Source organism: Helianthus annuus, chromosome 12 (assembly GCF_002127325.2).
Source record: "Helianthus annuus cultivar XRQ/B chromosome 12, HanXRQr2.0-SUNRISE, whole genome shotgun sequence".
Taxonomy (NCBI): domain Eukaryota; kingdom Viridiplantae; phylum Streptophyta; class Magnoliopsida; order Asterales; family Asteraceae; genus Helianthus; species Helianthus annuus.
The window spans coordinates 12,516,790-12,532,156 of record NC_035444.2 but is presented as its reverse complement, the minus strand read 5'-3'; the positions used below and the strand labels follow the sequence as shown (position 1 = coordinate 12,532,156).

The 15,367-nt window shown below is 36.1% G+C and overlaps 2 protein-coding genes across 2 annotated transcripts; one reads left to right on the top strand and one right to left on the bottom strand.

The window, feature by feature from the left end:
* Positions 1-563: 563 nt before the first annotated feature.
* LOC110894139 (protein BLISTER) lies at positions 564-9,304 on the top strand. The gene is made up of 13 exons (XM_022141327.2): positions 564-920; positions 2,111-2,648; positions 3,689-4,125; positions 4,765-4,884; positions 4,990-5,055; positions 5,189-5,299; positions 5,377-5,453; positions 5,650-5,717; positions 5,872-5,988; positions 6,923-7,098; positions 7,207-7,275; positions 7,886-8,041; positions 8,926-9,304. The coding sequence occupies exons 1-13, from the start codon at positions 855-857 to the stop codon at positions 9,001-9,003; spliced, it is 2,079 nt and encodes a 692-aa protein (XP_021997019.1). The 5' UTR covers positions 564-854; the 3' UTR covers positions 9,004-9,304.
* Positions 9,305-10,316: 1,012 nt separating this feature from the next.
* Positions 10,317-13,891, bottom strand: LOC110894137 (LEAF RUST 10 DISEASE-RESISTANCE LOCUS RECEPTOR-LIKE PROTEIN KINASE-like 2.5). Its single transcript, XM_022141324.2, has 6 exons — positions 12,758-13,891; positions 12,511-12,665; positions 12,216-12,411; positions 11,666-11,906; positions 10,944-11,091; positions 10,317-10,840 (listed from the first exon to the last, which is right to left on the bottom strand). The coding sequence occupies exons 1-6, from the start codon at positions 13,803-13,805 to the stop codon at positions 10,523-10,525; spliced, it is 2,106 nt and encodes a 701-aa protein (XP_021997016.1). The 5' UTR covers positions 13,806-13,891; the 3' UTR covers positions 10,317-10,522.
* Between the last annotated feature and the right edge of the window lie 1,476 nt (positions 13,892-15,367).

Here is a 15,367-nt window from a genome sequence, read left to right as displayed (position 1 = left end):
CATTCGAATACTAGAGTTTGTATTTTGTTAATTGCATTGTTTATCGAATGCTGTATTTTTGTCAACGGTTCAAAGTTGTATGAAAAACTAGTTTAAATTTTTTATTTAGTTAAGACCTAAGGGCACGTTTTTCGAGCTCGAACAGGGTACATGAATTCTCAGGGCCGGCCCTGCACAGACCAATACGAGTCGTATATGCCTATACGACCCGTATAGGGCTGACACAATGTTCTTTCAATCACTTTATGTCCCTGGTGAGCGACAAAAAGTAATCTCGTACACTAATACGGATCATATAGACCTATACGATCCGTATAGAGTTTGCATGTGAACCCTATTTGTCAGCTTTGATAGACAACCTATGACTAATACGCATCGTATAAGCCTATGCAATACGTATTAGTTCGCATGAGAAGACAATGTCAGCCTTTGACTGACATTAAAAATTAAATTTAACCTAATACACATCATATAAGCATATACAAAGCGTATTAGTGTGTGTGGATTTAATTTTTCAAAATATGTCAATAATACGACCCTTTACATTTTACCATCCTTGCATCAAAAGAGGCGTTGGAGTAACGTAAGATAAATCGAAAATACAAGAAACAAAGGAGAGAGAGACGAAGATCGGTAGAGGGAGAGAGAGAGAGATCTAAACCAACATACCCAAAATCGACAACCCGGCTCTCCCTCTCCGACTAGATCGGACCCTCTATCTGCAAATCAATCAATCCAATCAGGGTTTATGCTTATGTAATCAACATCCTTTGCATGATTTCAAATTCTACACAAAACCCCATTTCCGATTATCCGTATTTGGTCACCCCTTTTCAGATTGTGATCTCGATTGAATGGCTTCGGATAATTCCACCGTTTCATCGAAGAAGCAACAGCAATTGGAAGCTGGCAAGAAGCGGGTATGTTGTTCTTTTATCAAACAAACCCCTTTTGTAATTTCTTGTTTTTTGTTTAATTATTGGATATTTTTATTGTGTCATTTGGTTAATGTAGTTGGAATTTGCAGTTTGAGGTTGGTTTCTAAAGAATTATTTTATGTATGAGTTGTTTGTTATGTAGATTTTAATATGATTGTTAATTGGCCAATTATAGGTTTAGTTTTATGTGAACTTTATGTTAAACGTAAGAAGGACGATTACGATAAAATGGCAGGTAAACAGGCAACAAGCTGCGCAGCAACCCTTTTGGATAGTAAAACCGATCCTACTAAAAACAAAGCTTTGGGTCTTAGGGGTTTGGGTTTTATTACTTTATTTAAGTTCACAAATTTGGTGCTTAAAAGTTTAAATATGAAGCATCTTTTGGAAGGGTGTGATTTTTCACAAAACATGTAACATGGGTTGAGAACTAAGAAGGCGGTTTATTAGGTGTACATGGAATTTGGCATGAAAGAAAAATGTGAGGAAAACATAAGAAACACATTCTAATCTTGGTTTAAAAAACGCGCCTTAAGCGCGCTTAAGCGCAAAGCGACCCTAGGCGCAAAGAGCTGCGCCTTGTGTGACAAAAAGCGAGCTTTTTTGGAAAAAAAATCCCACTGAGGCGCGCGCTTTTTGTACAGAAGGTGTTTTTGGGCTTTAAAGTTTATACTTGTAGCTAAAATGGTTGTACATTAAGTGATTTATACATTAAATCATATATAAACCTTATTTATCACTATATTTTGGGTAAGGAATGCTAAAAATCCTATAGGATATATATAAAAAAATATATAAGCACCTTGCGCCTCACGCACGAAAAGCCCGTCGCTTTTGCGATTTGCGCTTCGCGCTTTGATTTTAGACCTTGTCGCTTTTGTGCCCTTCACGCTTTTTTAAACCAAGATTCTAATTATACATATGTTTACGGTGCGTATTTCGAATTGGTTATAGTTGAATTGCTTTGTTGAAAACTATGGGAGGGAGTTTGTTTGCATTAAAGTGTCAATCCAAATGCTCAAATTTGGATTTCAATGAAGTTGTTTAGTACTGATACAAGCTTCGTGCTTTGCTAAAGTGGCGTTTCGTTTGCATTTTAAACTCAATGATGGTTTCAGTGTCGTTGACATTTTGTAGTTAATTAAAGCTTTTTGCTTGCTTTGCATTTACAGCTAGAGGAGTTTCGTAAAAAGAAAGCAGCAGCCAAAAAAGCCGCAGCTAGTAATTCTGCCCATTCTGCTAACGGTGACCTACAGGAGACAAAACCGACAGTGTCCGATTCCGTTCAGGCGATAACAGACGCTTCATCTGATTCCGGTTCAGGTTTTCAAGTTGGAAAAAATGAAAAGAAAACAATAAACGTTGTTGAAGCCGAACCCGACGTTAACCCTATAAGCGATTTCAGTAAACCTTCAACTGACGGAAAGTTGGATCATAAAGCACCTTATGAACTGGATCCCGAAAAAAATAAAGCGTTTAATCACCCAGAAGAGAATATATATAGCAGTTATAATCATTTTAGGAATATAAGGCAGGAAGACTCCTTTAAAAGTAGTAGAGATGAACGTTTAAAGGATTTTACCGATGCAACTCGTGTAACCGCTCAAGTTTCAGTTGCTAAGACTTCTCCCGAGAGATCAAACGGTTCTTCGTTTGCTAACAACTTTAGTTATGGTAATCATCAACCAGCTAATGTCCCGGCATATAGAGGTAATTTTTATTTTCTTCTTTTCATGAACATGGTAAATTTTAGAGATTGTAATTTTGACTGCTATACGTGGGATGAACTTTTTTTCCAAATACCCGTACCCGTATCGGTACCGATTTTAGGTATTCAGTACATGTATCGATACCCCAGTTTTATTGATTTCGGTATTCGGTACTTTCGGTATCGATACGGGTACGAGTAAAAAATGGCACTGGTACCGAATTTTCATATTATGTTTTATTTCTTATTATGGTATTTATGGTACTCGTATTGATTTTACCTATTTGGTACCCGTCAAGGTTTAAAAAATCGGAAATGAGTTTTGAGGCGTTTTCCCTTCGCCTCAAGAGGCGTAAGCCTCGAGGCGAACCGAGGCGTAAGCCGCCCGAGGCGGAGTTAAAAAATAATAGAAATACTATATATCTTATAAAAATAGTAATACTAACTAAATTCATCATCAAATTCTTCAAAATAATCAAAAACACACATAAATTGCTTGAAATTGACACACAAACTCAAAAACATCAAAAACAAATATCAAAAACCCCTGAGGCGCACATACAGTATAAACTCCCTGAGGCGCGCCTCAGAATCGTTTTTTGGCCGTTTCGCCTTGAGGCACGCCTTGAGGCGCACGCCTCAACCGTTTTTTAAAACCATGGTACCCGTACTAGCGTACAATACAGACGGTACCTAGTTTTGTTCAAATTCAGTACCAGTATTTTCGGTATGGGTACGGGTACCGTACCGATTCCATCCCTAGTCAATGCCAGTATATTTTCTTTTTTTTTTTTTAATTTCTAACGGGTCAAACATGTGAATTAGAAAATATAGCTTTATAGGAAATGGGCAGAATGAGACACTGTTTGTATCAAATTTTTTTTTTATAAATTTCCATTTTTTCCTGACAAATAGTATTTCGTGCCAACCCAACCCGACTTGTAACTTTTACACGTTTTGACCCGTTGCCCAACACGCCACATCTAGCAATCTTTACGTAGTGTTAAGTTAGTTAACTTTTACCGTACCTTCAAACTTTCAGATCCATCTCCTGAAGCTCGGAAACCTATACAAGACGTGTCGGAGAATCGTTATCCTCCAATTTCGTCAGCGGATAATAAGAACCTATTTCATCATCAAGCCAATGAAACTAGCTCATCGTTATGGTCATCTGAATCTATATCTACAAACAGCAGATCTGAAGCTATACCCTCATACAATCAGGCGTCTATGTCACCAGGCTTAGCTGGCAGACGATCCCGTCCGTCTTTCCTTGATTTGATCAACGTGTCTAAAAACGCAGAGACGGATAAAGATAAAGACAACCCGTTTAGCTCAAAAGTTCACCCTGTGGATGCTCGTGTTACATCTGATTCTCAAAATTCCGTATTTAGGCAGGGTATCGGTGAGTTTGAAATGGAAAAAAAGAACGGTTTTGATTCTACAAAACAAAATGAAGATTTTGCTGCTTTGGAACAGGTTATTATAATAACATGACATCGTCTTTAGTTATTGATGATTTTTTCGTGTTTAATAATTTTATGTTTTTTATTTGTCTAAATTTTTTGAAGAGTAAAATGCCATTTTTGTCTGTGTGGTTTGGCCGCTTTTGCGACTTTTGTCCAAAGGTTTGTTTTTCCGCATCTGGATTCAGAAGGTTTGAAATCTTGCCATTTTTATCCCAACTTGTTGACTCCATCTATTTTTCTCCGTTAAATGAGGGGCATTTCTGCCTTTTTAGAATTTTTTATTAAAATAAAAAAACACTATAAGAAATAAAGATCCACCTCTGTTGACTTTCTTCCCACCCAAACCCTTTAATTATCACAAAAAAAGTCTAAAAGACGAAAATACCCGACTTGACGTTAAAAAATGGATGAAGTTAACGAGTTGGAAGAAAATGACAAGATCTTAAACCTTTTGGATCTAGATGCAAAAAAACAAACCTTTAGACGAAAGTCGCAAAAATAGCCAAATCTCAGGGACGAAAATGGCATTTTACTCTTTTTTTAAATAATGTTTACATTATTTGATAGTTTATTTCACTTGCTAAATGTCTAGAAGCTGCAAACTATATACGTCTTGCTATTCCTTACATTTTTCTTATTTCTTGAGCAGCATATTGAAGATCTTACGCAAGAAAAGTTCTCTTTGCAACGAGCGCTTGAGGCTTCGCGAGTTCTAGCCGAGTCTTTAGCCACCGAAAACTCAGCACTAACCGACAGTTATAACCAGCAGGTAGTAAACTGTTTTCTTTTCAAAATGTAAGCATGTCTTATATTGAAAAGTTGATAAATTTCAATTGTTTTCGTCTCTTTAATATTTGTTTTTTTTTCTTCGCAGGGAGGTCTTGTCAACCAGTTAAAGGCCGATATAGAAAGCTTGCAGGACGAAATTAATGCTCAGCTGGTTAGTCTGTTATATAAGATGCAATTATCAGTAGCAATTGTGTGGCATTAACTTTCTTACTGTCTTGGCATATGTTCGTTTTTTTTTTTTTTTTTTTTTTTTGATAATTCTTGTTAAATTTTTATTTGACTAGGTAGAACTTCAGGCTGTGAGGACCGAGTATGGAAACGCCCAGTTAGAATGTAGTGCAGCCGATGAACGTGCTAAGTTACTCGCTTCTGAGGTTATTGGATTAGAGGAGAAGGTACTATACAGTATACACTCGTATCATTCTCTGTATTGACTACGGTAGTAGCTGTTTATACACGCCTTTTATTGTAGGCACTCAGACTGAGGTCTAATGAACTGAAACTGGAGCGACAATTGGAAAATTTGGAAGCTGAAATGTCGTCACAGAAGTACGGTCTGAGCTTATGGCTTTAAAGTACTACTCAGTTATTGTTAGTTTAGTATTCTATATTTTTCAAGTAGGGTCTACATATTCGTCGAACAAAGAACTGCGACACGATACTTGTTTAAATCGCTATAGAACAGTAACGTTTCTTATTGTTATGCCATTGGATAGTTGAAAATTTATATTTAAAATACATTCAGGAGAAAAATATCCACCCTGGAGAAGGATCGCCAAGATCTACAGTCGACTATTCACGCTCTACAAGAAGGTATATATATGTTAAGTAATATGTACCGTTTATTGCTTACAGTGTTACGGTGACGTCATAATCATGCTGGCTTTGTTTTTTGTTGCATTGTTTTCGTTAATGTATGTTGTGATCCTGATGATTTTGTGTAAATGCGAAAATAAATTATGAACAGAGAAAAAACTCATGCAATCTAAGCTATGGAATGCTCCTCCAATTAGCGGGAATTCGGTGGATATTAAGAAGAGTCAAACTGCTAGAAAAGAAGCATCAACGTCTACCGATGATCTCGGTATGTGATTTTTTAATGCCATAATATACAAAAATAAATTCCTCATCGTAAAAGGTAACTTTAGTTACCAGTAACTTATAACATTTACAAATTATTATTATTATTATTATTATTATTATTATTATTATTATTAATATAACAAAAGAGGGTGTCTTAGGAATAGTACCTAACACGACCTCTATTTTGAATTGTTTTTTGCCATATTTACAACAATGGCATCCATGGTTTTGTGTGTGTGTGTGTGTGTTCAACCCTTCAACTTTTAGCATTGCCACTTACACCCCCTCAGCTTTCTAAAAATTTGTAAACTGTCATTTGGATCCCCTCGAGTTTTACGTGCTTATTTTTATGTACGTGGGTCGAATATAAAACGTTTTCGTGCTTATTTTTATGTATGTTTTTGGTTGGTCTACGTTTTGTTCTTGGTTGGTCTACGTTTTGTTCTTGGTTGGTCTACGTTTTGTTCAGAAACGAGTCGGGTCTAATATAATACATTTTCACTAGGCAGTATAAATTCGAGGTACTTTACGTTTTGACTCCGCAACGACTGGTACCATTTTTTAACGTAAAAAAAAACTATTCATTACGTGCTTATTTTTAAGTACGTTTCGTTATAAATCCAAGTTGGTTTACGTTTCGACGTTAACTTTCTCGGTAATGAGTCAGGTCAAATATAATATGTTTCCGTGCTTATTTTCATGTACGTTTTCAGTTGATCTACGTTTTGACGTAAATTTTGTTTGAAAATGAGTCAGGTCAAATATTTGACGGTATAAGTTCGAGTTACTTTAAGTTTCAATGCCACCGCAACGTGCGGTGGGTCAAAATACTAGTTTAAGAACAAAAAGAATAATTTGTAATGTGCTTGTTATTCCTTACATTAATGTACTAGCTTTTCTTCTATTTACATTTTGATATCTTTATTGATTCGTAGATGAGAGTGAAGACGCATTAGCTGCTCCCACAAACCTTGCAACACAAGCTACTCTTGGTGAAAGCGACGCTTTCTTGCCGTCACTAAGTAGGAATCTTGGTCTTGAAGTTTCATCTTCAAGTATACCTCCAGATCAGATGAATACGATTCAAAATATCAACACGCTTATTTCAGAGGTAGTTCGAGTTCTTAAAAATAAGTTTTTAATAAGATTTTGTGAATGACTTTTGACCCCACTGATAATTTTTTTATTTATAAATATCGTTACGGTTTTTTGGTTTCAGTTAGCGTTGGAAAAAGAAGAACTAGTGAAAGCTTTGTCAACTGAATCATCGTTAAGTTCCAAGTTGAAGGTATGTTGTAGAGATTCAGATACGCAATACACGCGTTATTATGTTATGGTTATAGTTTACATGTTGCACTATTATATATATATATATATTGATTTCGAGGGACGATGAATAGTAACTTTATTTTTATAATAATATATAGTTTTTTATTATTTTATTATTTAATATATTATAATAGTTTATTATTATATTTAATTTTAATAACATATTTTTTTAAACATCTATTTCCTTTACCTTTTTTAATAGTTTTTTTTTTTTTTTTTCTTTTTTAACATATATTAATTTATCGATTAATTTGATACTTCTTTAATAAGTTACGTTTATAACTTTTTTTCTAAAAACTAAAGTACGTACTTGTGCTTGATTTCTTTCCCCGGCATTCCGTTATAAGTTTTGTTAAAACGAGGTTATACTCAAAATAAAGTATTTATTTGGTATCATAAAACGGTACGATGATAAACTAAATCGTTTTAATGATTTGACTTTCTAAACAACATACTTTATTTTCAAATCACGTTTGTTTTACATTATCATTTGCTCGGTTTTGCCGCAACGTGCGATATAAAAAAACTAGTGTAAAACATTGTTTTACATATTCTTTTGCATTATGAAGGATTTGAACAAGGAACTATCACATAAACTTGAAGTTCAAACACAAAGATTAGAGTTGTTGACTTCTCAGAGTATGGTGAGTGATAATATCCCGCAAAGAAAGCCTGTTCCTCGTAACGCGGTTGATAATACGCCCTATGCTGACGAAGGTGACGAGGTACAACACTGCTTTTCGTAATTGCAAATACGTTGTTACTTACTTTTGAAGTTGGCAATATTGACCCGTTAACTTATGAATGGGTCGAATGAGTTTAAGCTTTATATCTAACGGGTTAAAAGTGAAACTGATTTAGCTTTAAAAGATACGGGTCAAACACCCCCAAAGTGCACTTTTGATGGATTATGAAATCCTCCTAAGTTTAATTAAAACGAAATAGATTATTGAAATAATAGGGATATTGGATTTAAATAACCCCAACTTTCACCATTCGGCCGATAACACTCCCAACTTCAACTTATTTTCCTCTCGCACTCCCAAACTAACTGAACCCTAACCCAGTTAACTTTTTGCCGATGTGGCACTTTTTTAGTGACGTGGCATCTGACGTCAGCTAAGCTAATTGGGCTGGGGTTATTTAAATCAGATATCCCGAAATAATATAATGCGTTTAATCATTTTGACGCACAATAAGTGTCCCGGGTCAACACAACCTGATCCATACCTGTTTTGACATTTTGACCCGTATCTACCTTGCTGATTCGTTCTAGGGTAGAGCTCGGTACCGACCGGTACAGAAAGTACCGGAACCTAAAATCCCCAAAAGTGGGTACCGGTACCGAATATACCTGGTACGGTACCAAATATACCTGGTACGGTACCGAATATACCTGGTACGGTACCGGTATTTGAGGGTAAAAACTGTTACCGAAAATCTCAAAAGTCGGTACCGAAAGTGTACCCGGTTCGGTAAATTCGGTACTGGTACCCGGTACCATTTGCTCATCTCTAAATTTCATTCATTTTTGCCACCGCTAGTTACATTCGACCACATTTCCGTATATTATAAACTCGCTTTATAATTTATTTTACAATCGGGATAGGTCGTGGAAAGAGTTCTAGGATGGATAATGAAGCTATTTCCCGGAGGGCCATCAAAGAGACAAACGAAACATCTTTGAAAAAGTTGTTACCGAAGTTTCACATGTCACGGTCCCCGAGGTGCGATTTCATCTCCTGGCAGAAAAAGTGTTTCCATGTTTTTTTATGGATGTGGGAATGCAAAGAGAATATACTGGGTTGAAGAGAACACTGTAAAATCAATGCTTTTATAATTTTTTTAATCTTTTTTTTATTTTATACTTAAAGGTATGAATATCCTTTTTCTTTGAGTTACACAGGTGATCTTTGTATGTTATGCTCACAATGTTCATAATGTATTATTGTGAGCGATGATTTAGTATGGTTTTTTAAGGATTGTCATTGTTTTGTTCAAAGAGTTGTAAAGAGCTTATTAATAATAATTTTTAATCCACTTTTCAGTTTAAAAAAATAACTAGTTGTTTTACCTGCCTGTATGGTGGCGCCGTACGCGACGTAATAAATTACAGTCTACAACCTGACTCGTTTCAGAACTAAATTTACGTTGAAACGTAGAGTAATCTGAATTCAAACCGTTGAATGAAAATGTATTATGTTTGACCTGATTTAGTCTATGTGGTTTGGACAGTTTTGCCAGTTTAATCCAAAGGTTTCATTTGTCGCATGTGGGTTTAAAAAGTTTTCAACATTGCATTTTTAGTCCAATTGACTTAACCCCATCCATTGTCCTTAGTTAATGTGGGGCATTTTTGTCATTTTGTCGTTTATTTTAATCATTCCTTTAATTTTTCCCTCTCATTGTATTCCCTCCAATACCCATATATAGACAAACGACTAATTTGCCAAATCCGAGTGGTTCGAAACATCATCTTCTCCAACCTTCACCTATTGCAATGGTGCAATGGCGTTGTAGTTCCCACACTGTTATTTTAGCCATGATTATTATTTCCTTTTTCTTTTAAACAAAAGGTGTATCAATTTTCGATTATTGTTAATGAGAAATTAAGTCTTGAATCTTGATACCAATTTCTTTAGTACCAGACAACTCACCATATAACCTCTTTATAGTAATTTCAAAAGAAATTCACACATCTAGCCACGACTTTAGCGACATTTGGGTCGTGTATCACCTACCAAATCAATTCATAGCATTTCTGGCTGCTCTTTTGTAACATGTACCATGTTTTCATTTATTATTTATTTATTTATTTTTTAATGGAAAACGACACCTACTTTGAAAATCTACACTACTTGTCTCCGATGACACTTGAACCCTTACCACTCGGGAGAGGGATACCAATGAAACACATTGATATCATTGGGCTACAAGCCCTTTCGTACATGTACTTTGAGAAACCAACCACCTCCACCTCACATAATGAAGAGGCAAATAGGTGCCAACAATGAATTTATTGATAAAATCTGTACCGAATAAAATCTGATACGTGATTATCGATCAGGAAAAGTCTGATACACAAATCTTGATGTGTGTAGTATTTACTTAAAAATGGTTTCTATTTTATATATCGACTATTAAAGTTATCATTCCTGGCCCTCTAGTGTCGTTGCATACCCAAAAATAGTCTCGGTTACCCTTGGCTACCGCCATCTCTCTATTATAAGCTCAGATTCAAACTCCTCAACTTGCCCAGGATCATAGTCATCAGAGGCGACATTCGTATCATCTGAAACCTCTTCTATCATCCATGATGACACTGGATTTTTAGGAAGAGCAAGATCTTGAGGCGAGCTGCTAACCAGCATGCCAACAACTTCATCCATTGTTGGTCTATCAGTTTCATCTGCTTGAACACACAGCAGCCCAATTTGGATGAATCTTGATATTAATCTTGAGTCCACAACAATTGTTGGATCAATTATATATGAATTTCTTCCTTTCAACCAACTCTTCCAAGTCTACAACAGTTCAACAAAGACACAATCTTGAATCCTTGATATGATCATATAAACAAGACCAACAAAGTGATATTAATGATGGACTCAATCATCAAAAACTTACATACTGTACAAAGTTTTCATCGGTCAGTGGATAGTGCTTGTAGTTTCTCTGACCGCTAATAGTTTCTAAAACCAACAGACCAAAGCCAAAGACGTCGGTCTTAGTTGAGACATAACCTTCTATCATATACTCTGGGGCCATGTATCCCCTGTTGGTCAAGTACAGTATGAATTATCAGCATTTGAAAAATACAATCAGAGCATATAACAAACATGTACCTAAAAAAGGTTTAATAACAAATGCATTTTTTATTGGTTAACCATGAGAACTTGTCATGAAAACTCATGGGCCTCACCAATACCCTGCTCAGGCGCTTACCATTGCCCCTTGAAGGTTAATGTTATAACAGATAGAGGATCCTGTACCTTAATCCAGAAGTGTGAGAAGTGTATTATAACACTATATAAACACCGTATAACACTATGTAACACATATAACATTATGTAACACTATATAACACTATATAACAAATATAACACTATATTTTGTCTGATAGCATGTCTATGATAGATGTATAGTGTTATATTTGTTATATAGTGTTATACAGTGTTTATATGGTGTTACATAGTGTTATACGGTGTTTATATGGTGTTATATATAGTGTTACACTACACTTCTCACACTTCTGGATTAATGTACAGGATCCCTACCCTGTTATAACATATGCAATTTCTCCTTATCAATATATTTCGAAACTCAGGTAAAACTAGTTTTGTACTTACATGGTGCCACATATTTTATCCACATTAATGCAGTCAGTCCCATTGATTGCTAAATATATTTCTGACTCTACATATGACAGTTTGTGGTTCATGTTTTCATTAAAAAGAATGTTCTCGGGTCTGACATTAGCATGTACAATCCGAACAGGAGCATGCTTATGAAGGTAAAGAAGTGCATTGGCAACACCTAGGATTACTTCGTGGCGTTTATTCCAGTCCAAAAGATTACGCTTCAGAGGATCTACAAGCATAAATAACAAAGGTGATAGTAATTATTGTAAGTTGTAACCATGGGTGAGGTGTAAGTTCAAGTGAGAATCATTAAATAACTAGAAACTAAAGAAACCACTTTATAGACTATGATCATGAAAAACAAAAAGGAGGGGACGGTTGCGATTCATGGAATGGAAGACATAGTAGAGCGATCTCAACCATCCATTCAAATATGATCCAAGGGACAAAACGTAGTTCCTTTGGTTCATAATTATTTAACAGTTCTCGTGCAAACCTCACTCTAATATATGATACATTTCAAAATACAAAATTATACCAAATATAAAGTGATCCAGACTTTTGTACAAGGCAAAATCATAGACCAGGAAACCAGCTGTTTGTTCTATGCAATATCCAAGCAGCCGAACCAAATTCTCATGTTCAAGCTTCACCGATAACTCATTATAAATATGTTCATGAATGGTACCATAGAGTTTTTTAATGGCTATTCTTTGTCCATTTTGTAGCATGCCCTGAAAAAGAATTATATTGACTCATACTCTCAGAGATATAAAAACAACCTTTAGAAAACCAAATAATTATGTCGTTGCTCGTTAATCAAGATACAATACCTGGTACATGGATTCATTTTGATCTTCCCAAATTTTATTAGCCTCGCGGAAATTTTCAGTTGCAATGCTGATAGTGAGAAAATCATATTTGTGTAACTTTCTACTTTTGCTTCCATCAGGATCGAAGTGAGACTCGGAGGGATTTAAGCTTCTATCTACATACATAAAAGACCATATATATAGATATCATTCAACAAAACCAGTTTGTATGAAAACAAACATTAAAAACAGGAAGAAAATATCATACCATAGTTTTCCCCATTGGATGGAGAGAGAAACATCGGCATCTTTCTACCAAATATGGTGATGCTCCTTGGATGCGATGCGCTATTGATCTTCTCCTGTAAAGCTAGTATAGACTGAAGACCAACTACAACCTCAGCCATTGTAGGACGTTGCTTAGGATGACTATGCAAGCAACGGTCTGCAAGTTGTGCAAACTCTTTTAAACATTTAGCCGATATTCTCCCCCTTATACTGGGATCAACTATTCGTTTTAGCCTCCCTTCTTTGATTGAATCTTGAGCCCACCTTGCTAAACCCCATTGCTCCTCATCAATACTTTTATCAACTGCCCGTTTCCCACACAAGACTTCAAATAGTACAACCCCGAAGGCATACACATCAGACTTTCTCGTCAGCCTGCCCGTATAAAAGTAATCTGGATCAAGATAACCAAAGGTACCTTTGACCATTGTGTTGACATAAGTTGATGGCTGATTCGTCGGACCTACTTTAGATAACCCAAAATCTGAAATCTTAGCTGCCCAACTCTTATGCAACAATATATTAGAACTCTTCACGTCACGATGTATAACACCTTGCTCAATACCCGTACCAGTGTGAAGATAATCTAACCCCCGAGCAGCCCCTATACATATCTTAAGTCGTCGATTCCAAGGTAGACGTTTTTCAAGTTTGTGGAGATGATCTTCAAGTGTTCCAAGAGGCATATATTCATACACAAGGATCATTTCTCGCCCATCATTACAATAACCAATCAAAGACACCAAATGGCAGTGCCTTAACTTAGATAGCATCTTAACTTCAACCCAAAACTCTACTGCACCTTGGTTAGAAGTCGAATCCAACCTCTTGATTGCAACAACTAAACACCTACCCCCACTAACTATAGTTCCTTTGTAAACTTTCCCAAACCCCCCACGCCCGATCACCAACGACTCATCAAAGTTTCGGGTTGCTAGCTGAATCTCGGGCAACTTGAGCTGGCGGCATGGTTGTGGCCACTCTAAGGTTGAGGTTGATTCAGTTTCTTTGTCTTCACCACTTAACATAACTACAAATATGAATATAATTAGGACTAGAGCGAAGATCTTGGATAATACTTCCTAATAGTATATCATTAAAATCAGAGATGTGCAATCGAATCTCTGTGTGAAAGGATACTTCTAGTCAAAGCATAATTAATGACGGATCCCAACTAGTTTGACATTTATGGATCTACATATTAGTTGAATTTCAAAACCGCGTTTTCTATGAAATTATGTATTATACATTATTATATAATAATACAAAAAGCAATTTTTTTTTTTTTTTTTGAAACGAGAACTTCATTAGAAACACACGAACCCGAAAACCGGGCCGGCCAACAACAAACAAGAAAACTACATATTCACAAATTTACACCAATCCGCCCAAACTAACAAACCTTTCTTGCATCTATGCTTATACCAAAGAAAACTAACCGGCCCTAACATCACTAAAGATCTCTTCCACGCTGCTTCTCTTGCCATTGAACCGAAGATTATTCCTGGCCTTCCACAACAACCAACAAGCCGTATAAATAATCCCTTGCAACGCCTTTCTCTCAGACTCCTTTCTCGAACCGGTGTTCTGAATTTCAACCAAATCTCTAAACGAGAACACAAAGAATTTCAACACCCGACACCAAAGACTTAACGCAAACGGACACGACGAGAACAAAAAGCAACTTGATTCATGAGTTTACAATGGAACCGCCAACGCACCGTTTGAAAATAAGTAACCAAACCAACGTGCCGTTTAAAAAGACAAAACCAAACCAAACATTGCTTTTAACGGCGCCGTTACATACTAACACGATCATTTACAACCATCGCAACGCTCCCTCAACAGTGTGTGACGGTTTCCGGCCAACTTTTACATCGATTCGTCAAGCAGTGATTCATTCGATATATATGCATGTAGACGAAAGTCCATTCGAATCCACCAGAATCAAATATTTCTCCGGTCAATAGCGTCGTACCTCCAGCGAATTTAACGCCATCGTCGGCACCGACACTCTCATCACCGACGAGAAACCATAACACGTATCGAGTAATCAATTAGGGTTCGGGCAACGTGAAGGCTTTACAGTAGACGACATTACACGGTAGATTCCAGGCCACAATCTTGGATCAGTGGTGGTTTATCGATTTCCCTGCCATGCTCCGACTGTGGCGGCGACGCCAGTGTTTTCTAGACAAATCTGGTGGCAAGAGATGAAATCAAGGTCGGATCAACAACGATAGTTACATGGAAACCAATGTTTTAAAAAGTCCAATTTTTAAATCAACCGGATCAAGCTAAAAAATGGTTCAATCGGTTGAATCAGGTTGTACCGAGGGTTTAACTCTATAATTTCATAAATTACATCAACTCAAAAGTTAATCCAAAAATACATGATTACATATTAAAAGATAATTCAAAAGTAGATCCATAATAAAAAATAATTCAAAAGATAATCGAAAATCATTCAATTTTCCAACAAGCTCATTTAAATAAAAGTGTACGATATGTTTAAGCCATTTGAGTGTTGAATACATTAAGGTTACAATCGCATAAAAAATAAATTCACTATTATCGTCATCCTCATCTA